This window comes from Conger conger, chromosome 7 (assembly GCF_963514075.1).
Source record: "Conger conger chromosome 7, fConCon1.1, whole genome shotgun sequence".
In the NCBI taxonomy this organism is placed as follows: domain Eukaryota; kingdom Metazoa; phylum Chordata; class Actinopteri; order Anguilliformes; family Congridae; genus Conger; species Conger conger.
Window position 1 is genome coordinate 12,884,275 of NC_083766.1, and position 24,339 is coordinate 12,908,613.

At 40.8% G+C, this 24,339-nt stretch overlaps 1 protein-coding gene across 6 annotated transcripts in view; it reads right to left on the reverse strand.

Annotated features, from left to right (window-relative positions):
• arhgef9a (Cdc42 guanine nucleotide exchange factor (GEF) 9a) overlaps positions 1–24,339 on the reverse strand; it is a 95,773-nt gene that overhangs the window by 5,217 nt on the left and 66,217 nt on the right. For 5 of the 6 annotated variants that reach the window (XM_061250299.1, XM_061250300.1, XM_061250303.1 and 2 more), the window contains 7 exons: positions 16,692–16,892; positions 13,557–13,736; positions 12,030–12,262; positions 8,424–8,553; positions 3,140–3,271; positions 1,110–1,353; positions 596–664 (listed from right to left, as the gene is read on the reverse strand). In XM_061250299.1, coding sequence (XP_061106283.1) covers positions 596–664; positions 1,110–1,353; positions 3,140–3,271; positions 8,424–8,553; positions 12,030–12,262; positions 13,557–13,736; positions 16,692–16,892 — 1,189 coding nt within the window. Of the gene's footprint in view, positions 1–595; positions 665–1,109; positions 1,354–3,139; positions 3,272–8,423; positions 8,554–12,029; positions 12,263–13,556; positions 13,737–16,498; positions 16,521–16,691; positions 16,893–24,339 lie in introns of those variants that run through there. The other variant, XM_061250304.1, reaches the window with a different exon arrangement.

A 24,339-nucleotide genomic window follows, 5' to 3' on the forward strand; every position in this document is an offset into this window, starting at 1 on the left:
TGATCCCAAACATAATAGGAGGGTTAAGAAAGGGGTTGTCATTATTATTGTTCAAAAAGCCATGCAGAAAACAATGGCAGTGCACATTTAAGCACCATACTGACTCTTAAAGGTACAATAGGTAAGAATTCTGTGTTAAAACATTGTTACAAGACCATTGTAAAACCCTTCGTACCATTGAAAAAAGGCTCACTGACATGTTGACTCACCCTCTGCCTGTGTTTATAGTCCTTAAATTCCGGTTTCAAAACATATAGTTGGTGGACCGGCACTGTACCAAAACATTGTACGGCTGTACAATAATTCAAGCTCATTGGTTGAAGATTGATTACAGCCAATGGTGTGGGGGAGGGGAGGAGGGGGGGGGGGGTTCAACGCCGGCGTGTTCATAGAGAAGGGGGAGGGAGAAAGACTGTTTGAAGCTACAATTTCTCTCTTGACCGTTAGAAGTCTGAATTTGCCCATTGTACCTTTAACACTGGTCAGACATCACAATGGCAAATGGCAGTGAATGCAGTGGGTGAAGGGACTCCACACGACACTGAAGAATAAGAAAAGTTTGAGGGGATCACCTGGTATCTCTTCGTTGCCTCACCTTTCTGTTTAGTCACCTTTCGCACTGTCATGGCAGCTTGCCGCTTCTGATATTCAGAGATTTCAAACCCTGAAAATCAGATGTGAAAATCACACCATGCTTACTGCACAAGTAATTATACTGTGAATGCACTAGGGTTGAAATCAACAACGAATGAACAATGGATGCAAAATCTTTAGAATACTCTTCGCCATTGTTTTTGTTTGAAGACTGGACAGTACCCTTGCGTATATAATTGGGCCTTTTGATAAAACGTACTTGGCTTTTGGAAAAAATAAATGAGTCAGGAACTTGATTCAGTGTGCTCAGTAGGATGTGGCAAGTGCCCACCAAGTCAGTAATTTTCATTTTAAACTGTTGAGACTGCATACGGTATATAACCTTCATTTGCTTTCGGACATATATACACATGATTCTGTAGGGGAGGAATGCTTTCGGGAGGAATCTGGCTGTTTTCGTGTATTTACGGAAGGCTCCAACAGAGAGTTCTTAAGATTCTTAGGGAGGTGTTTACCTATCTTTTCATCTTCCTGCACCATTTTCCGCTCTTCGTGAAAAGCCCTGAGCCACCGGATCTTTTCCTCCAGCTTCTTGGCCAGGAAGAGGTGGATCTCCTCCGTGTCCTTGTTGTGCAGCTTGAAGGCGTTCTTGATGCTGACGTTGAAGTCGTCATCCCTGCCGTCGTCAGCGTCGATCACCACATACCTGTCCATGTCGATGCGGCCTTTGTAGTACAGGATGTCCCTGCGTATCAAGTCCTGTCAGGGCCAAGCCAACAGCAGCGTCACACTGGTGGGCCCTTTCAGTCACATCAGCCATCGTGACTCCAGACTGCCAATGTGCAGTGCTTCTGTTTCCCCTCAGACACACGTATGTGGCGCGCTTCCACTGTCTACTGCTAGAACAAACCCGCTTCAGGAGTACTGCAATTCTAACTACATGTCCTATGAAATTACTGCACTTTGATTAACTAAAGTGTAATAAAAATTCTTCATTCTTCACTTGAAGTCATCATTTGAGAATCCCAGTTTTGTTTACCTTGTTAATATAAATTCTCCTCATACACCTTCAAAGGAATAATATAATAAGAAGGGACAGAACACTGTCATGTAACTGCAATTTGCCTGGATTTCATGTATTTCCTTTATGCCCAAGACCAAGGGTGTATTCCTTCTTCAAAAAAATACTTTCTAATATCTCTCACTGTGATAGAAGGTTTACATCAAATGAGGCCCTTGCTATACACATCATTTTCTGAATCAAAGCTTAATATGTAAATTCATTTTTTGCTACTTTTAGGGAATCCTATGTCAGAGAAATATCCTACTAAGGTATTCATGTCCAAGCTGTTACATACTTATATGCTATTGTCATTTTTTTTAAAGTAACAGTATCCCATGGGTTTCACAAATTATATTCATACAATATGTACTTGCTGTGAGATGGGTGGCCCACAGAGTTATCATTTTCCCATTATTCTTTTATACAGCTAAATGTGTGAAAGTGCCTGGCTTCAGGGGACTTCCCATAAAGCAGTGCTTCTCAACTCCAGTCCTCCGAACCCACTTGCCAGAAGGTTTTTGTTGTAACCGGAATCTCATATATCTGATTTAAATAATCATGGCCATTTTTGGTGGTTTGATTGGTTCAGTCATTAAATCAGATGTGTGAGATCAGGTTACAACAAAAACCTTCTGGCAAGTATCCCCCGAGGACTTGAGTTGAGAAACACTGCCACAAATGATCTGAGCCAGCAATCCCAGGTTATAAGCAAAGTGCCCTAACCACACCTGCTGCCAAACACACACATACTGTATATACGACAGAATGCAGTTCTATAACCCCTTGAGGCACTGAGACCACACAATTGACAATCAGCTTACAAGTATTTCATTGCATAATTTGATTACAATATATCTGGATTACTGTAGGTTTAAGCCCAAATCAAAATGTTCAGTAGATATTAAAGACTGTGATTTCTTGCATATTAAAATGCATATTCAGTGTCGTGCACAGGTCCACGAGACACTGCAGCACCAGAGGGTATTTTCTGACATCGCACAATTAGGCCTAATCAAATGTCGAGCTTCCGACAGATGTGCTGTCACTTCATTAAATAAGCATAATGTATCGCCTACAAAAATAAACCAGCTCACAGGACTCCTGTCACGATTCCGCAGAATATTCTTAGACCGTGGAGAAAATATGTTAATGACAGTATGCTTCAGATCTTGGCTTGCAGGGCTCAATTTGCTTTATTTCCAGAATTTGATGGCATTTGGCATTTTGTACTGTACAAACAATTTACTTAAAAACTGAAATCACATAGGCAGTTCTTTGGTGAAGCTTGGCAATTGGCCATTCATTATTATTAATAGTATCATCTCTTTTTAAAGAAGACAGAATATACATTTTATATTATTATTATTATTATTATATTTATATTATATTATTCCTAATATTTCATGATGTAATTTGTGCATTCACAGAATACGGGTGGTTGAAATATGAAATCTGTGACCGTTGACTTGGAGTGAGACTGACCTTTTTACAAAGGACCATCTGATGATCAAACAGAAAGAAAACCCTCTGCTGGCTTCTCCCATAGGGCTGGTAGATCCAGGACATCTCCCCGGTGTAAACTAGCTCAGAGCTCCTGCCCAAAATGTCATCCCCCTGTAAAGACAGTAAGATATGCATTGTTTCATTCATAATTCATAATCACATTTCATATTTATTATTTCGTGCCTCCCTTGTCAGCAAAAGGTTTTTATATGTAGCATAAGCAACAAAGAAAAAACATGATGTAAAAACAACAAAATGATAGAAATCCACTGTACATAACCTCTCATGATTTTTTAAAAACGATCATGATTTTTCTTTTAATTTATAAAAGGGTTAAAGGTGAACTCAACCAACTACATCATTCTCATACCCAGCAAATTTTCCACTGGCCTTCAAAAAGGGCAAAAAATTCCAGGCATCAAAAAGCTGAATTCTTCGGAGAAATCACACGAAAACGCGGCTGCCTGGCACTAGGGGACAGATTTATCAAGGCCACTTAGCGCTGGTAACATTTCTACATTAGGCAGCTACTAGGCTGGAATTAAGTACCTCTTTAGGTGGGTGAAATATGGGTGAAATGTACCACGCTCGTTTCTGCTAATTTGTCATCTGAGGAGCACTAGCCGAACCGCTGCGGCATCATGGGAGGAGAGGATATGAATGATGCATATGAGCTCATACGGGGTTTTTCCTGGCTCGAAACAGGGCTTAGGTTGTGACTTTGTGTGACAGCGACTGAGCTCGATCCGGCTTTACTGCCACTGTCGACTCGATGCGTTGTCTCCCTATGCTTAGCTACGTTCGACGTGTAAAGTTCTGTGAAGTCTTCAAGAGACCACCGCAATGCAACCACCAAGGTTTGTCAGAACTTAATTTCTCATCTGACATTTTGAGTTTCTAAATAATTATATTGTAAGTATTTTCTTGGACTGTTGCACATGTTCATGGAATTATGTAAAATTATATTGCATAATAACATATAAATATATGCTAAAAGTCAGCAGATGCCTCAAAACTAAAATGAGAAATGCTAATAAAGACCCCAAACTTGCTAAATTAAAGATAGGCGGTATCAGTTGAAAATCACATCTATAGTGAACGCCTGAGTGTCACACGCAGTTGGCACTCTCTGTCTTTTATATGCAATTAAATGGATTCTACTGAAGTTAATATAGCGTGTCTAAGGTTGCACACAAAAAAAAGCCCTGAAATATAGTATTATTCACGACGAAATTGTACCAATAAATGTATGGACGATTAAGTACTTTACAGTTGTGGTTTTTTCCCGCAATCTGTCTTAGTTGGCTTGAAAATACGCTTAGGCGGCCTGCCAGAGAAACTTCAATGCATGAAAACCCTGTTATGTGAATCATTAAGTTTGGTAATCGTTTTATCTTAACTGAATGCACAATATTTAAGGCCTGGAGAAAGAAGCTGGAATACTTATAACTGCAAGCATTACACAAAATTACACATCAATGTTTTTTAATGTGTTGCCCAAATAGTGCTGATTCGAGATTCAAGTGCAGACACCCGCAGTTGTCCTCCAAAACACGTGGTGTCACTAGCTGCATCTTTACACATCGCGGACTACAGTTAAACTGGCATAAATCTAAGTCAGAGCAAGACCTTCCATTTGACTGCAATCTTGCAATCTACAGGTGCCTGATCAACCAGCAGCAGTCGGCAGATATCGATGAACGCAGAACCATATTTGACTGAACCCTCCCATTTCCTGGAAGATGTTATCACCAATTACATGTCACCTTATGGAGCTACCGGGATTGAATCTGGTCCAGATTCAATCTGAGGCCTTGAGGCTCAACCATGCACCACCGCGTGGTGCCTTAACCAGATGAGAATTCTAGCTTTACAATTGCTTGTCAGACCAACCTCACAAAGCTCACGAATGACCTGGAGAAAAAGCAGTCAGGCTCTCCTTGCACCATCCAGACTACTTAACACACTACAATAATGCTAATATCAGAGTACACTATAAATACTAATACTAGTGTATAGTATTGAATGGTAGAATAAATGTAAAGTCAACAATGTTAATATCAGAGTACACTATGATTGCTAATATAGTATGATTGTGTATAGTAATGAATGGTAGTACAAATATACAGTAAACAATGCTAATATCAGATATCAGTAGCTAAGACTAATCACTAACATGATTTGCACTGCACTTGAGTGCCTGCTGTTTGCAGGCCATTACAATACCACAGGCCTGTACACATCAATGTTCTCTTCCTGGTTTTAGTATCTAAAACGCCCAAAAAATAAGTCCCTAACCCTGCCCCAAAGCCCAATTCCCCTCCGCCTGCTGTGGTCAGCTCTCTCTGTTAACATTTAGCAACGTCATCCGATAATAATGCAAAAACATATGCCATGTCACATGGGAAATCGTTTTACAAACAGCTTGGAACAATAGCAATTAGACCCTAAAATATGCATACTTCGAATTGAATCAGTATAGGATGCAAATCGAAAGCCCCAGGATGATGCGTGTGGGCCTTTAAGAACAGTGCAGAACTGCCCACAAGCCAAATTGAGGAAGTAATCTGAATGCAGGTCACTACAGTACTTCAGGGCGGAACTGTAAAGAACATTGCAGAACTACCCACAAACCAAACTGCTGAAGTAAGAACAGTCAGCAAGTGTATCAACAGGAAAGCAAAAGTGTGCTGGGTACTGCAGAAAAATCACTATGACAAAACAAGAAGACAATTTTTTTAAATAAGTCAATCACATCAAGGTCAAATAAGTCATTGTTCTGGATTCAAATACTTTTCTGTGCTTGATTGATCCTGCCTGGAGCAATTGGGCTAAACAAGAGGACCAGAAGGCAGGGTATTTTGCAGGTTCCAGTACACCAGACAAGCTCAGTAAAGCATAGCGGGGGCTCAAGCATAGGAAGGTATATGAATCAAAAACAATTACGTATTTGACCCAGGTCTGAACTCAATAACATCTCTATACAGCCACACAACCTTCAGTTATGTTAATAACCTTGATAGATCTAATAAAAGATAAAAGGATAATGTGACTCTGCTGATCTTGCCATTTGAATGCATTACTTGTTTTGTACACTATTTAAAATACCCAATTAGTAATTATTTGTGCGGAGATGGCTTTTGTCCATAAAAGGGGAATGTCCACAGCAGATCATCAGGGGAACTGCTTTGGGCTTAGGTGAAGGCCCATTGGAGGACTAGTACAGTCAGTTGAGAGGCAAGCATTACCTCCAGCAACATTTGCTGCTTCTGAATTCTCTCCAAAAAGGATTTATAATTAATGTGCATCTTTCATTTCTCTCATGGCTTGGTTTTGTTTTGTTTCCATTTGCATATTTTCTATTTTTGGCCACAAGCAGCTCAGCTAGCAAATGATTCAGAATGACAAAAATAGAATAAAGGAGGGGGGGGGCTGCTTGGAAGTTCCACACAATTCCAAAGGAATTTTAAGATTTAAAGCCTTAGTACCAATCACAAGAGTTGTAAACATGGCAAGTCTACAGCAGCACTGCCATTGCGAGTTAAGTATGGGCAGAAGTTACTACCTGAAATGAGTACCATAACAAATTTTATTTGAATGGTCTCGCAATAATAATGTTGCAGTAGTAGTAACGTCCAAACTGAATTATTGCACACACAGTGCAAAAAAAAATTACAAAATGGTCTCTGGTCATCCACACTAAAAAGAAGGATTCTTTGGCCCTGTAAATCTAACCAAGACCATTTTGTAATTTCTACAAGAAATATTATATTATGTACTTGTATTATATTATGTAACTGGTTTTACTAAAATATGTACCATTTATTTAAATTAAAGGGGGGGGGGGGGCACGGCAATAGAAGACACCTACAGTATGAATTAAACCATTTAATCACGTACAATTTCAACTTGACACATTTCATCCTATTGTTCCATTCGCACCAAACATATGCAATCCTTCCATACCCACTAATTCATGTCTGCGGTTTGGAGAGTGCCCTCATAAACACATTAATCAGCCTGCTTCGGCCCGGCTGCGAGGCCTCCATTCGTCTTTGGGAGGATGGGCCCCCCTCATTAGCACCGCGGAGAGCTTCTTACTCAACGCTGCGAGTGATTGATGAAACCATCAGTCACCAGCACCTTTATCCGATAGGGCCGCGGTCCCCGCACCTCCCTGCCCCCTTTCCGTGGGAAAGGTCACCTTCACCCCGCGCTACCCGCGGCGCTCATCGATTTTCTTGTCACGCCTTCATCTGGACGGCGGCCTCCTGCCTCTCCCGTTTGTCGTATTGAGGGAGAAATGCACGCCGTGACTAATGAAACAGCGTGGTGAGGTTACGCTACAGCGTGTTAGACTGCATGGGGGGCTGTGTATTAAATATATCTGCTGCTGCTAAAGCTTAAGCTTCAGATACAGCCGCTGCTGGTTTAGAATTCACAGCTGTGGTGTGAATGCAGGTAAGTGGTTTGCTGAGACTTCTGGACTTAAGTCAGAAATTGACTTTAAAGGGTAATCGGCTATAGATGGTGACATTAAAATTATATTATGTTATATATATATATAACAGTAACACACATCATTGTCACATCTAAGAGGGGTTTCACCCCCCCTTAGTAGAAGGACAGTATACGCTTTCTAATGGTGTATGGCATGTACAATTGTAAAAATAGAACTGCGAATGGTACTAATGTCTTGTTTCATTTAAGCCATATTTCAATTCTCTGTGATACTCACCCCGGGAGTTCTAAAGCCTAAAAATAAAACACTGCAAAAATGGGCGAGGCATCTGTGCAAAGGGGTTAATAGAATCTGGCCTAAAAACCCAAATTATGCTATCAGTTCCCTTCTTGTTTAGCCTGGCTTTGAAAAAATGACAGAAGAAAGTGTTTTGATAAAAGTGCTGTGTTTTCCTCACAATGCACCACATTCAGTGCAGCCACCTTGCTCTCATAACATTAACATGTGAGTGACACCACAGGCAATAATCGTTAGTCATAGCACCTAACTGGCAGTGCTGTTACCTAATGGGTATCGATTCTTAACCGCGTCACACAGAATAGCTGCTGTTAGGCTAATATTAGCCAGCGCGCTTCTGTGCTCCCCATTTATAAGAATCGATGCGGGTCAATGTTACGTTTCACTTCTCAATTCCACTTACAGAAATGGGGTTTGGGAGCAAGCGGGTGGAATTAAGCGATTGACGTTAGACTTTATTGACTCAGATGGGCACATACAGTAGCTCGATTGCATCGCTCCTACCTCCCAGTCCAGGACAGACGCCTGCCACTGTGCAATTTTATCGATGTTCTCCAGTCGCCTCTTGCGCTCGTTGATCTGCTGGGTGACGTTTCTCATGACGGCCAGGGCAGCAGCAACGTAGCGGTAGTCACTGTGGGACACACACACACACACACACACACACACGCACACACACACGCACACACACGCACACACCCGCACGCAGACACACACACCCACATACACACAGTGTCACAATAATCCATGAGGCCACCTGCTTTCATTATGTCCTTGACTCGTTCATTTTTCTCATCTAGTTATTTCAGTCACAATATTTACCATCTTAATGCATGGAAATTCATAATGCTAAATTATTAGTTGTTAACAGAACTGCATTTCACACAATCCCCAAACTGGCTTATTGTTCCTCGGAGGGTCATGGAATCATCAGCTGAATCAGGGCTTTAGCTTAACAACCAAGAATAACAACAGGTCAATGTGATAAAATGTTATAAAATTTGATCGATACCAATGCTGATCTTTTTTTAGGTCTCTCAGCATGACCACGTTGTCACCCTCCTTCATTTAATCCAGTCTAGTAACTGACCCAATCATGTCATGAACATTTAAGAAGGATCAAATATTATATCATCTGACACGGCAGACATTTCCCTAACCCTATTTAACACTCACACTGGAAATAGACAAATGAAATCACAAAATGCTTATCGAACAAACCATTTCCATGCTACGAGCATAGCAGTGTGCTATATTAAATAAAGACAACACAAAGACAAAAACCCCTCCTGTAGTACAAGTTGTAAATACAATATGCAGATTCATTGTATGTAGCTTTACCCAGAAAAGCATGCAAAGCATGAAGTGACATTTAAACTGATGCAACCCTACAGGGTGACCACTCAAGCTTATTTTGGCATTACTCATCGGGTAGCCATGACAACGACCTGCTGTAACACATCTTGCGAAGACAGCAAGTAGAAAAGGTGAAGGAGCTTTCCGGATATGTTAGGTGCTCACAGAGAGTTCACCTTGCTAAAACAGAACAAACACAATTCTGGAATAAATAAATAATGATAGCGGAATTCTCAGGATAAAAAAAACATGCAACTGAATTGTATATCATGAGTCACCATTGGCAACAATATATCATTCGTCAAGGCTTGTTCAGTATGATATCACAATCTATTGTTTTGGAGCTGTTACTATTCAGCTCAAATGGAAATTAGTTGATGTTGACATCCGCTCTCCTTTGTCTTCTGTAGCTTGCAGTTAGCATATTAAACTTACAATGCTAGTACCTATAATGATGCTAAATGATGCATCCCCTACCCACAATTTTTATTTTTTATTTTATTTGGACAAATTTTAAAATCAACAAATGAAAGGAAATTAGTGGTCAAAAGCAAATGTGCAGGTAGAGACAAGAAACCCTAGAGGGCTTATACAAGGTCTCTTACCTATGAAAATATACTAATTACACTAAATATCACAACAATTACAATGGATATTTGAATGTGGTGAATATTTTGGGAGGTGCACCTCTCACCAGCTCACACACTGTAAAAGGTGCAAGACTTGAAAAGACTGATGCAAACTGCAGTCTGACACATCTTAATCATGAGGCAGTGCTACCTAGAAGCTGGAGCTACCGTATGTGTTGCTGGTGATGCATGCTTTGATTCACTCAGTAATTAAATTGGACAAATATTATCCGCAGCGAGGTTGGCGCTAAACTGTAACGCTGCTGGGCTCTGCTAAGTCTGGCCGCTAAGAATGCCAGCTGCATATTACCTCTCAGGCTAGAAGTGTCTGGCAGTATATACTGGCAATAAAATAGCACAATGTAACACTGGATGTCAGAGACATTAGAGGCAAGTCTATTCAAAGTTATGGATCGGCCTTAAATGAGCAAAGGCTACAATTCATAGCCATATATTTCTAAGCTATTCATGATTTAACTTCTGTCTGGTTTAAAGGAGTTTGTACATGCGGTGGCTTTCCGATAAACTAGCCCATGGTCATGCAATCACTGCTTGAGAAGACACATCTTTAAACAAGCAAAACAAAAGGTCTTGTTGTTCCCTCCACAATGCCAAATATAATAATTGAAGATACTTGTTTTCTGAAATATATTTGTCATTTCAGTTGAAGAAAACCATTACAATCTTGGAATAAACTACAATGAATGAAAAAGCACTGATACCATGGCACACGTCTACCTTGGTACTGTACACTGTAATCTTAGCCCCAATTAATGAGAGATCTTTGCTAGTTGCTAGGTTACTGTGATTTTAAAGTGATTGGTCTGTGGGCAGCACATTTGCATTCAGATACATTGTACTTTATAAATAGTAGAGGGAACATCTTCAAGGTTCTTATGCCCATTATCCATTACGTGCGGAGGAAGCCAAGTAATGCCCTGCACTACTAAAATGTATGTAGGGGTAGCGATGTGGCTATGGTTTCAGCCATGTGATGGGCCTTTTCACACGAATCATGGAGATAGTCCTTCAAATGTTTCTGAACGATGTTCTCGCTTGCTTACCAGCCTACATGCTGAACAACAGTGCTTGCTTGCTGCTAATGTACCAGTAGTTGTGATAGTACTTTAACCAATGCAGGTTGTCACTATATTGAAGTTGAACTGTAGTAATTCTACAGAGTATTTCCCTCATTATTTTTCATTTATGTTGTTTATGGTAGCTTTCTGCTAGGCATGCCATTGATTTTGGTGTGTGATCTTATAATCACACTCCTGAAAACATCCACAGTAACTATTAATAAGCAACAGACTGTAGGCTTATATATACCGTTATGAATGAATATAATTAATTCATATTAGTATGTATTCAGTTTACATAAGTCAGTCTGGGTGAGCCACTGTAATGTAATGACTCAATATGCTCACATCACATGTGACTTATGATGCTGTGATATGCGACTTGAAATGAGCGATTCATATTCAAAAACCTACGGTACCAATTCATCTGATTTAATGCAGTTCTGGAAAGAAGAGTGGGCTAAAATTCCTCCATTGAAATGTGAAAGAATGATGTGAAATTATAGGAAAGGTTTGGTTGCAATAATTTCTGCTAAAGGTGGAGCAACTAGTTATGAAGTTTAAGGGGGCAATTACTTTTTCACAGGGGTTTTATCAGTGTTTGGTAACTATTTCCATTAAATAAATAAAAAAAATCTTTTAAGAAATGTGTTTTGGGTCTACTTGGGCTCCCTTCTAATATTCAATTTTGTCTAAAGTTCTGAAACCATTTGGTGTGAAAGATATTATCTATTATTAACCTGTATTTAATATAGGGTAAGTTGACTGAGCACACATGCTCTTTCGCAGCAACACCCTGATAATGCCCCCCCAAGTAGCCTAACATGCATGTCTTTATATGGTGGGAGGAAACCAGAGTACCCAGAGCAGAACATGCAAACTCCACACAGAAAGGCCCAGGCCCAAGTACCCAGAGGACCTTCTTGCAGTAAGGTGACAGTGCTATCCACTGTGCCACCAATATGCAATAATGAAGGAAATTACAAGGAAAATACCTTTCCACAGCACTGCACACACAGAGCAGGGCCACGCTGGCTGCATCGTACCTGTGCTCCTGGACGGTGTACTTCAGCAGCTCGGCCAGCTGCAGCGGGTACTTGCAGATCTTCTGCACGGGCGTCAGCAGGAAGCCGTCGATGGCGATGTCGATCATCTGCTGCAGGAGCCGGCAGGCCTCGAAGAAGTGCTGGTAGCGTCCGTCCTTCATCAGCTTGGACAGCTCCATGCAGGCGTCCAGGTGGTTGTTGCAGTACTCCGAGTAGATCCAGAAGCCGTCTTGCTGCAGAACGGAAAACTTGTGAAGGGGTGGGGGGACTACAGAAGGAGGAGTCAGACCCAGGGTGCCTACATGGTAAAATGTTGCATATCTGTAAGAGTTGATTTAAGAACATTTTACTGTGTAGGGAATCGGCACGATATTCTATGCTTTGGGACAGACCCTGGATTGGTCAGGAGTAGTTGTGAATTGGCTGTGTACATCAGGAATCATTTTTTATTTATTTAATCAAAGCATTTTTACTTTAAATGCTGTGATTTCAAGCTTTGGGCAAATATACAAGGGTCTGAATACTTTTGAAAGTCAATATGTTTCTATATACTGTTACTTCAGCCCCACTGAATAATTTAATAAAATTAATGTGCACACATTTTTTTTTAATATGGTCATCTGATCTAGCGAATGGACCAGTCAGGATGTTGCCGACCATCACAACAAAATGTTTCACCTGAGCAAACAAGGTATACATTTCCTAAATGTAACTTTCAAATTAATTTGCATTTAGATGTCCATAAACACACTCCTTTGAAGACTGTATAGTTCAGCACAAATTTGGAATTGGAATTGTCTTCTAAAAATAGACTACAAAGCAGGTCTTGTGTTTGGGTTCATTATTCCCCACATGTGGGAAAATACCAAACAAAGGTGTGCGATGAGCAAAGCCAACTGCATTGTATCTTTATCTGAAAATGAAATATACATGGTTTGGGCTTTGGTTGTAGGAAACCAAACTCACGCCCCAATGCCCCAATTGCTATTCTCTGCAGTCCTTGGCAGCTCAGTGAGCATGAAGCCTTAGACATTATTGTCCACCCGTGTGGACTTCATTTCTCAAGACACATCAGAGGCTGCACAGTGCTGAACTGCAGTCTCATGGCAAGCCCTCGGTATTTTCTGAGGAAAAGCATGTTCCCTTTTCATTGAAAAACAAGGTTACGAGCTTGTCACTCAACCTCAGTCAGGGGCACCATGAGGATAGCGCCCAAAATGTAAGCAATATTTAATACATTTTTGTGAAGCCAGCACAGTCAGAACAGTCAAGATTCATCTCTGCAATGAATTCCAGTTCAGTGCAGTTTCCCAAACTAAAATAAATACATTTTTTTGTGTTATGGTTAGTGTATGATCATCTTGTGAGGTCCTATGAAAATGCCACTGTCTCATTTAACATCATTAACAATGAATACGTTACTAAATGACAGATGATGTATTGTTTCACAGGTTGTCTTTAAAGTGTACATAATAATTTTACTCCGGGAAAAAAATAAAATAAATAAATAAATAAAACATAACTTACATGTTCTAGGAAGCAAGGCCCAATTTCACTAAGATGAGGTTCCTCTGTGTTGTACTGCTTTTCAAGGTCTCGAACAAATCCCATCTGAAATCTGTAAATGTCTTCAATATTTCCAAATATGACCTTCAACTGATCATCGTTGAACATGTCTCTTCTTTTTTTGCATTGCCTCAAGTATCCCTGAAAAAAGGGTATGATGATATCATTATGTTATGTACACACAAAAAACTGAGCTGTTGATAAATAGATGATGATGATGCATCCTAATCTAGTCTTCAGGGGAAGAATGGAACATGATTTTTATTGTAAGCACACAATAGACTTAATCAGATCTTCATTAAGATTAAAACAGCCAAGAACAGTCAAACAGTGAAAATTTTCAGATAACTCTTAACTCTTACAGAAAGGTTGGAGATTAGCTACTGTAAATCTAGAATTTTCTAGAATGTACCAAACAGGTCAGGAAACGCATAACTTTTAACTTTTTTTCTTTTTTTGAGAAAATGTGGCCAGCCATAAAAATAATGTCCTGACACTGTATATCCATACAAATGATGGGCGGCCTATAGCGTAGTGGTTAAGGTACATGACTGGGACTTGCAAGGTCAATGGTTCGGTCCCCGGTGTAGCCACAATCCGCACAGCCGTTGGGCCCTTGAGCAAGGCCCTTAACCCTGTATTGCTCCAGGGGAGGAATGTCTCCTGCTTAGTCTAATCAACTGTACATCACTCTGGATAAGAGCGTCTGCCAAATGCCATTAATGTAATGTAATGTAAATCAAGTGTGAAATTTATTAAGACTATGGCAAGCCGTTTTAACATGTATACCATAAAACAGTCAGCATTTTTTGAGTCACTACTCAAATTGTTACTAGTAACTTTTTAGGCTTACTAGTCAAAAAATATTAAGCAGTCACATTTATTCATTAGTCACTAGAAACTATTCCAATAGTTAGCAGTACTGTACCTACACTATTCCAATGTTATTAGTAACAAATTGCACATTTTGCACAATTGAATCCTACGGGGCCCTGCAGATCAACTATTTGCTTCTGACTAGTCACTTTTCCAATTGCTGCTAGTATTAGTGACTAGTCACTATTAATTGGATACTATTCATTAGCTACTAGTGACTTTACCCATTAAACGTACCAGTAGTTTTAAAAATAACAATAATAATAGTAAAGTTTTTCAGAATTATATCCTGAAACTTACGGTAGCCTGTGAGTTTGCTGTGTTTTGGGATGCTGTGAAACTTACACTGGCTGTCAGTAGAAATATGTGTGTGTACTGTAGGCTATGCCTACCGAGGGGATTTTATGTTGCCTTGCTAAATCTAACATTTTGCTTGTTAGCAGCTAAAATGGGCAGATGGCATATCAAATATCTGACTCTCCACAGTGTTGCACAGTTCTACAGCTCTGCAAATATTTCATCTCAATCCGTGGGGATGACTTCAACCTCTGCTCATGCAAGGGCCTTATATATGAGACACACTCCTAATTTTGTGGAACTTCAGTGCTATATTATTATCTCAAGCTAATCATGAGAAATTCGACAATCCCACTGTAAGAAGCCATTTACACTTGAGTAGGCCTACTCATTGTCTGCCATATAAAATAATAAGACATTGAATTGTCTCTGTGCTCCTCAATTTAAATATGGTTATTGGTTAAATGAATCAAACAATTCTAATTTTGTTCTCAGCTTTAATTATAGGGTATTTGTATACATTTTGGCTTCAATAATGAAGCAATTACAGCAGTTTTTATACATAGTCCCTCTATGTCAGAGCACAATAATGTGCAAATGGCTTCACTTGTGTTTCTGATGAGTCGTGTACATTCAATTGCTTCCTTAGTGCAGGAAAAGAAAGCTTTCAGTACCTAGTCTTGATTCTAGGCTTTTCTAACTGCCTTTGGAGATATTGCCATTTGTCAACGTGCGATGCTGTGCCAATGAAAATCAAATTACAAATATAAGAATGTGGTGTACAGAGCCCAATCAACAATAAATATGTCTTTGTCCAAAACATTATGGAGCTCACTCAATGTGACAGCTTCACATTTCTTGTCTGTTTTCCCTGGATTCTTTGTGAATCTTAAGTATGCCCAGTTGTGATTACGTAACACAGGACAGATATAGAAACGGGGGAAAAAATGGTTGAAAAGTTGAGGAAATGACAGTGTCTAAAGTGCTTTTTGGTGTTTCCCCCGGGACGCTGCCTGACTGAGACAACAGGACATCCAGAGGCAGCTCACGCTGCCGCGTGCGCTGTGTTGGTACAACGTGGGATTAAAATGCTGCTATTTCTGAGCTCAATGGCGGGGCTCAAGGCCCATGTCTGCCTCTCAAACATTTCTCAGGCTCAACAGCCCATTATCTCATAACTGAAATCTACATGCACATGGAGGTCATCTTTCCTACCTTGTTAACTATCACAAGTGCCTCCAAGAAAAAATAATCTGATATTATGTCCTACAGGGACTTTCCTGTCAGAAATCTGTTCTCTAGCACGATAAATAGAACTTTTATGTAATAACCCTTACAGTGTTTTGTGTGTGTGCATGTGCATATGTGTGTGCTTATGTGTGTGTGTGTCAAACTTAAGCTATTTCCCCAGTGGTGAGCACATGCTGTTTGAACTACAGTAGACATTTATAGGTCTGTAGCAGTTGTCATTTGTCATTTGAGGCTTTTGGCAAATGCAAACATTTCACTTACATTTCTTTAACAAGTTTTTGTTATTCATTGGACATTCCAAGTGCAGGTGCGATTGGAGATGCCAACTTTTTTCAAAAAGCATACTCAAAAACAAATAACATGGCCTTAATTTTCCTTCCAGCTTTTCTGGGTAAGTTCAGATCTCTAGCCAAGAAAAGCAGCGGGGTATGAACTCATGAACTGACTAGGGGTTCGTTAGGCATCAGCATGTGTCTTACCTCACAGATATCCTTCAGGTGTTTGATGTAGTGCCTCTCTGTGCTCATGATCTCGTGTGTCTTACCTCACAGATATCCTTCAGGTGTTTGATGTAGTGCCTCTCTGTGCTCATGATCTTGTGTGGCTTACCTCACAGATATCCTTCAGGTGTTACATGTAGTGCCACTCTGCTCATGATCTTGTGTGGCTTACCTCACAGATATCCTTCAGGTGTTTGATGTAGTGCCGCTCTGTGCTCATGATCTCGTTGATCACATTGGCCCTCATCTGGTCCCGGTTCTGCAGCGGCCGGCCCAGACACAGGCAGTCACTGTTGGGGTCCAGGTGGCCGTTCTGGACCTCGCTGGTCCCCTCCACTGCCTCCACTGCACCATCCTCCTGGTTCACCCATAGCTGGTGGCACCGAAACGCAAAGCATAAGCCAAGGAGCCTAGTGGCATGCCTGGGAACTGTAAAGTACATAACTAGCGAAGACTGCGTGGCGATTACAGGCCTAAATATTAGAAATAATATCACGGTCAGTGATACTTTAGGCGACACTATCGATCTACACACCCTAACTCCTCTTATACAATGACTAAATGACTGAGCCAGGATCAAAGCATTTTAGCAATCCACCTTCACTCAGGAGTCAAATCTGTCAAAGAACAGAGACAGAAATGACGGCAAGCGATGTTTCAGAGGACGTAAGCATGAAGGCACAGATGGAGATGAAAGAAAACACAGTGCGTGCACATGGATCGTACTGGATGTAAATGTGTAATCTGTGTACAATGAACAACGACAAAGAAAGAAGAGACAACCGTGACATTTCTGTCAAATAATAATTTATTGAAATGTATTCAAGTAGATGTGCAGAATATCCGTATCAACTCTGCTATGAGGGTATGTCAAAGATGTCACCCATACATTTCTCCTTGCTCAGCTTAATGCTTTCATCTTCCCCTCACCACCGCCATTACATAAAACCATCCGTTCTTGCCAGATTTGTTACGACAACCAAATATTATAATAATAATGTAAGTCGCCAAGTCTCACCATGGCTAAAATTGCTTGCAACAGGTCAACTGAATAAATTGCAGTTATTCAAATCCTAGTTAAACCCTTGCAATGTGCCACACTACAGTGAAGTGGAATGTTCTTTTCAGTAGAACTTAAGCAAGAAAGTAAACTGAACCTATATTTTCTCTCTTCAGTGGCTAGCTTGCTAGGGAGTGACGTTATCTCAAAGAATTTAATTTGTATTCAGTAGAAATGGAAACTTGTGACTGTGGCTGTCCAAAGTAAAGCAGGTACCCGGAGCATGCACAGTAGTTTGGGGCTGTATCTCTGCACTCACTACAGCTAGAGCGTAGCCTGATAGCTATATTTTAATCAGGAGGGCAGCTTCTACAAATAAAAGAAAAATCTAGGGTGCAATTCCCCTTATTTACTGCAGGTATGATGTAGTAAAATTAGCAGTTTGACTTTAGACAGATGGAAGTCAAACTTGATTCCAAAAAATAGTGTTTGTACAGAGGAATGGCTACATCTCATCTCATCAAATACTGCAACTGCTTTCGGTAGCTACATACTGCTAATCCCACATTCACCTCAGCAGCAAAGCCTTGCTATTATGGCCCACAACATGTAGGTCTTTGTTTTGATTTGGAGAAAACAGCATCTAAAGTACAATACCTGACAGAGTACCGCCCCAGGCAGCTCACTGCTGAATGCTTCTGCAGAGTTTTGTTTCATTCAGTAAGTAATGTGGGCAAAATATAACACAGCCTCAAACCTATTACTTCAAAAGAACACTATACCCCTTATGCGGTTATTTGGAAAGAATGCTGTTGGCTGGGAAATTCATGTGTTTTCTCAAAAGGCCCAAACACAGTTCTTTAAATATTAATATGTTGTTCAAAGTACAGGGAGTCACGATTCCACAAATGCTAAAAACAGTCGCTCCCAGAATTTGCTGCATAACTGGCGACAAGGTTATGCAGCTATCTGTACTAATAAAAGCAGTGAAATTATAATGCGTTCAACTTGACGGATACTGAAACAATACTGGATCCAGAGTCCATGGATCAAGTACGTCCTATCAGCTTAGACCTAGCCAAACTGTAGCTCCAGCTGCCATGACATGTATCTGATGATGACGACTGCTCCCTGAGCTAGGGAGAATGTAATTAACATGGCAGTGATGAGTAATGTGTGTGAGACCGAGGATGACACCTGCAGCAAGCAAGGACCGTACCACTATAGACACCAGGGGCGGGTAAATGGGGAATATAACTGCTGCAAACAAGGACCGTACCACTATAGACACCAGGGGCGGGTAAATGGGGAATATAACTGCTGCAAACAAGGACCGTACCACTATAGACACCAGGGGCGGGTAAATGGGGAATATAACTGCTGCAAACAAGGACCGTACCACTATAGACACCAGGGGCGGGTAAATGGGGAATATAACTGCTGCAAACAAGGACCGTACCACTATAGACACCAGGGGTGGGTAAATGGGGAATATAACTGCTGCAAACAAGGACCGTACCACTATAGACACCAAGGGCGGGTAAATGGGGAATATAACTCCTGCAAACAAGGACCGTACCACTATAGACACCAGGGGCGGGTAAATGGGGAATATAACTGCTGCAAACAAGGACCGTACCACTATAGACACCAGGGGCGTGTAAATGGGGAATATAACTGCTGCAAACAAGGACCATACCACTATAGACACCAGGGGCGGGTAAATGGGGAATATAACTGCTGCAAACAAGGACCGTACCACTATAGACACCAGGGGCGTGTAAATGGGGAATATAACTCCTGCAAACAAGGACCGTACCACTATAGACACCAGGGGCGGGTAAATGGGGAATATAACTGCTGCAAACAAGGACCGTACCACTATAGACACCAGGGGCGTGTAAATGGGGAATATAACTGCTGCAAACAAGGACCGTACCACTATAGACACCAGGGGCGGGTAAATGGGGAATATAACTGCTGCAAACAAGGACCGTACCACTATAGACACCAGGGGCGTGTAAATGGGGAATATAACTGCTGCAAACAAGGGGCAAACCATGAGAGAGAACAGAGGGAGGTGAATACCAATGCACACACATAACAATATACTGTAGAACAGGGCAGGAGGCAGCTTTGGTGAGTTCATGTTTAACATTCTGCAGATAATTAAATAATACCAGCAGAGGTGCAGGTATAATGCCAGGCAGTACATGCCTCTACATGTCTCTTCTGGGTTTACCTATCTTACAAGCCCAGAATGATAGCACCGTCTTCCCAAGCATTTGGACTCGATTAACATGTGGTACGTTCAGTGTTAAGCAACACATGAGCTGGAAATGCATTAGTGCAATGAACTGTGAAGGGAACTCTGTGAAACAAAACTGTCACCTTGAGCAATCCTCACACTAATTCTGGTGTTTGTTGCCAAAGATTGTTCCTGCTTCTTGGATGGCTAGGTAGCTGCCTCTTTACACAAATGTGACTGCACACATGTCACTTACGTACAAGTGAACTCCTGTTCCTGAGGAAAATTTTTATCTCACAGGGGTGTGATCTGTGTTGTATTAATATAATCATTGTGTTGACCGCATTGTCCCCTGCACAATCTGCCAATCATAAACGTACAATACATTCAATTTTACGTTATCATAGATCACACAACTATTTTTGGAGAATTCCAAAGCTGGATTTAATAGCTGGGCATTTAAAAGATAGATCATAGCTTAATCCAGCAAGTCATTTGTAACTGCATCTTAATTGGTTTGTTCTGCTGCTAATATCAGAGTCGTCAACATTTTTGTCAAGTGGTCCTTGCAATCTAGACCCACAGAGACCCCATGTTGGTTCACAAGGGAAAAGCAAATAAAATTTTTTAAAAAATACAAAAATAGCTAAGCGTTTTTTATTAAATGTATTATGTCACTGGACTGTTTAGTTGAGATTAACGTAATTTGCTGAATGGTACAGCACAATAGCAGAGTACGCTCAGCAAAGTCCTATTCTGGTGCCCCTCCACAGGTCTGCCACCCACCCAAAATAAAGCCCAAAACTAAACACAACCCAGACAACAACCAGCATCTCACAGCCAAGAGGCCAATCTTTCTGCAGAAATGCAGATTTCTGAAGGCTTTCATGCTGTAGCCTGCTGAAGACACGCATCGCTTCGACAGACGCTGCTGCGAGTCTCAGCAGACCTCGCTTTATTTCCGAAAGATCATCCATTTAACAATCAGGGGATAAACAGTGCAAACGCACACCGTCTTTCACGGAAAAAGAACGGACAAGATTTCCACTGAGCTCCCAGCCACAAGCAGTGGAAATGAAGGAACTGAATTGGCTGCAATAAAGACTACTTTTAGTATTGCAATTAATTCTTATTTGAATGTTTTTGCATTTACTTGCAATAGAAATAAAAAAACCCAACATTATATGACACACTATAATACAAGAATTCTAAGCAAGTGAAAAGACTGGCAATGAGAAAGCTCAACAGAGCAAATATAGATCGATAAAGTCCGGGGGTCAGAAAGGAAGTCTTTTTTGTTTGAATCAAATTTTTGCATTATTGCTGTCAATGGAGCAGGCGGAGCCCTTTTGTCAACATGTAGAACCCTGTTAAATTCCACTACAGCTAAATGCTTCATCCCTAAGGCCACTGAAACTGGCTTCATCCTTAAAAATCTTTTGCTGAATTTACACATTCAGAATTTTACAATTTGCTCATGGGCTAATTTTATTCCTTCATACATAATCTACCTTTTACGCCCTTCCCTGTCCTTGTAATATTTTGCTGTATTTTTAAAGTCTATGCTCTATGGTATGGTATGGTATCAAATGTGTGCGGATTCTTAATGCCCATTTCCATTTGGGCCTCTGGGCTGCAGAGAGGAAATAATGGTGTCAGCAAACAATACAGTATGGAGGATGTGTACACTCTACACAACACACAATTTACGGAGGATTTTTCTGAAGCCTGAAACTGCAATTGAACATTCCACGGAGGAGATAAGAAATAACAAGATATGTATTCTCTCCTCCATAGCAGGTCCCGTTCTCTTCCTAGCACTGATTAACGTTGCCCTCAAGAATCAGATATACCACTGGAAATATGTGGGTGATATGAACCTGACTGACATGTGGATTCCTAAAGCACCTTGTTAGCACCAACTGGAAGTTGTTGACACCTGGATTGAGGAGCTATTCATGAAGGAGATTCATGAAACTGAATCCAAAGAAGTGTAAAATTCTACATTACCCACATGCGACACCCACCTGCCCTACTAACTTTCCCTGTTAACCAGAACATCTTGGATAGCTGTCACACTGTCAAAGTCTTGGGGGTTATCATCCAGAATTACTTGCAATGTGCACCAAATGCTGACCTCAGATAATTGGGTAGCTTTATGCTCTACGTCACTGAAATAAATTTGATGAGCATAGTACTGGCTAAAAATGTTGAATTGCTAGAAAGCATACAGAGGCCATACATTGGGTACCCAGAGGCTACCCATGATTTGTGTGGTACTGGCATTTTAGGCATGGTTGGCAGGTCAGGCTACTAGTTCTGTGCATAAGAACATTTTACTCCTGAGGTCATAGGCTGCTGCAGCCCTGCTGCTCTCCTGGTTCATGCCCACACTTTGATACATCCTTGAATTGAACAAGGAATTCAATAAAATTTAACAACAACTGAATAGGTCCGACGCAGAGATCACCAATCCCCTACATGTGCAAACTTCTGAATGAATATGGACCACTGAGAGATTTGATATTTTAGTGAAACAGAACAGTAATTTAGTGTTTTTAATGTTTTTTAAAAAAAACTGTAAAGATGTTGTAAGAGAAATAAAAAAATCCAAGAAAATAATTCATGGCCATGAAAGGCTGGGGCACGTTATTGTGTTACTCCGACTATAAATATGCATGCTTCCATTAAAAGAATATCCGTGACTGGTGACGGAGATGAAAGCTCTTTCCCTGTGATGTCCAACAGTGAGTGATGGTGCTTTACACATCTCTTATACAGTACATCTCCACTTTTCCAGCTATGCGAGGGTCTATTTAAAGCCCTCTCACTGCATGGCCCTCCACCGTTTGGCACAAAGCTGGGTGATACATTGACAAGGACGGGCAAATGAATCCCGGAAAGCACTCAGATCTCCAAAATATATATATATATTGTCGAAAATAACTCCTTTGCCTGCAAACTCGGTTACATAAAATAGCCATTAAATAGCTTTTCTTTCTCAGTGCAGATCCAAATGCATTTTCAGAAAAATGCTCTCTCACTGATGGCATTTTACTTGAAATGTTCAATAGGCCGGGCCCTCGCTTTTCGTCGGCTATTCAGACACAGTTGCGTAATTGAGACCTAGATCTCAGCCTACATTCTTTTGGGGAGATAAGGGGGGGGGGGGGGGGGTGTACAAAAATATGAACAGAGACTTGACTTGATTAAAAAATATGAACACAATAGAAATTTAGAGCAAGAGAATGATGAGAGTGCTTGAACTATTCTTCGCCTAAAAAAAGCAGAAGGACAGTAATTTAATTTTATTTGTATGCATGCTTGTTTTACAGTCTCCAGGCATGATAAAAAATAAAAGCGTCAACACTGATTAAAACTTTTGAGCAACAGATAAAAGCTATAGCCTAAGGATGAATGCTATAGCCCAACTTGTGTCTCCTCTACACAAGACATAGAGGTCAGGAAGACCTCTTCCTATTAAATCAGGTATCAATATTTCATATTAAAGAGCTGAATGCTCCTTAGAAGCCATAACAGCACAGTCTGCCATGAAGCCGCAGTAAATCTGCCGGGAGAGCAAGCTCCCAGACCCCCCTTTAATTCGATAGCGGATGAGGGGTTAGAGGTTGACAGGCCGGTAAATTGTGAATCCTATTGATTTACAGGTCAGGAGTAAAAAGGAGACGGGGGACGACTCGTTGCGCTGTGGTGATGATCTTCAGTGCCCTTCCCCCATCAGGCATGAATCGATGGCAGAAAGCCAGGATAAGGGTAACGACATGGTCCCCACAACAAGTCCCAACATCTGAGAGGTGCAACCACACATCATAATTAAATAAAACAACAAAAAAAGACTCCTTTTTTGTTACATTTCCCGTTTCCTGTCTTCTGCAATCCACTCACATGAACATGAGGATTGTAGAATTCATACATTGGTAAGGTAATGATTCTCAGAATACAATACCAATACAATATTTCTTTGCATAGTTGCTGTCCTGAAACAGGATGACCTGCACCGCTTCATATTTGTTTAACCAATTTATACATTGGTTACAGTGCCGTGCTCAAATAATCTCCACCTGTGATTTAAATCAACATCCGTTCTGCTACCTAACTTATCTTCTGAGCATGCTGACTGGGCACCTCTGAGTCTTATGCATTTCCACTCTGTAGCACTGAACAGGTAATCAATGGGCAGCCAGGAGAGCCTAGTGGTGGGTTGCTTGACTGGTTCTAGCCCCCAGTGCGCACATAGGGATGCTAACTTGCATCTGGAGAAATTAAGTAGGGTCCCTAAATTAAAATAGGAGGAACTCTGCCTTTGGGCTCTTGAGCAAGGCAATTAACCCAAAAACAGCTCCAGGGGCTTTTCCCCTGTTATTCCTCACCTGCCTACTCTACTGTTTTCTCTGGCATTTCTCCCAGGGCATCCTTGAAGAAGAGAAACCTTCCCTGGTCAAATAAAGGATATATTCTCTTCTATTCCAGGATCTAGGAAAATCTGTTGCTTTCACTTGGGAATTTCACCAATTATTAATTGAAGGGCCAGTTTACACAGAAAGGGCATGA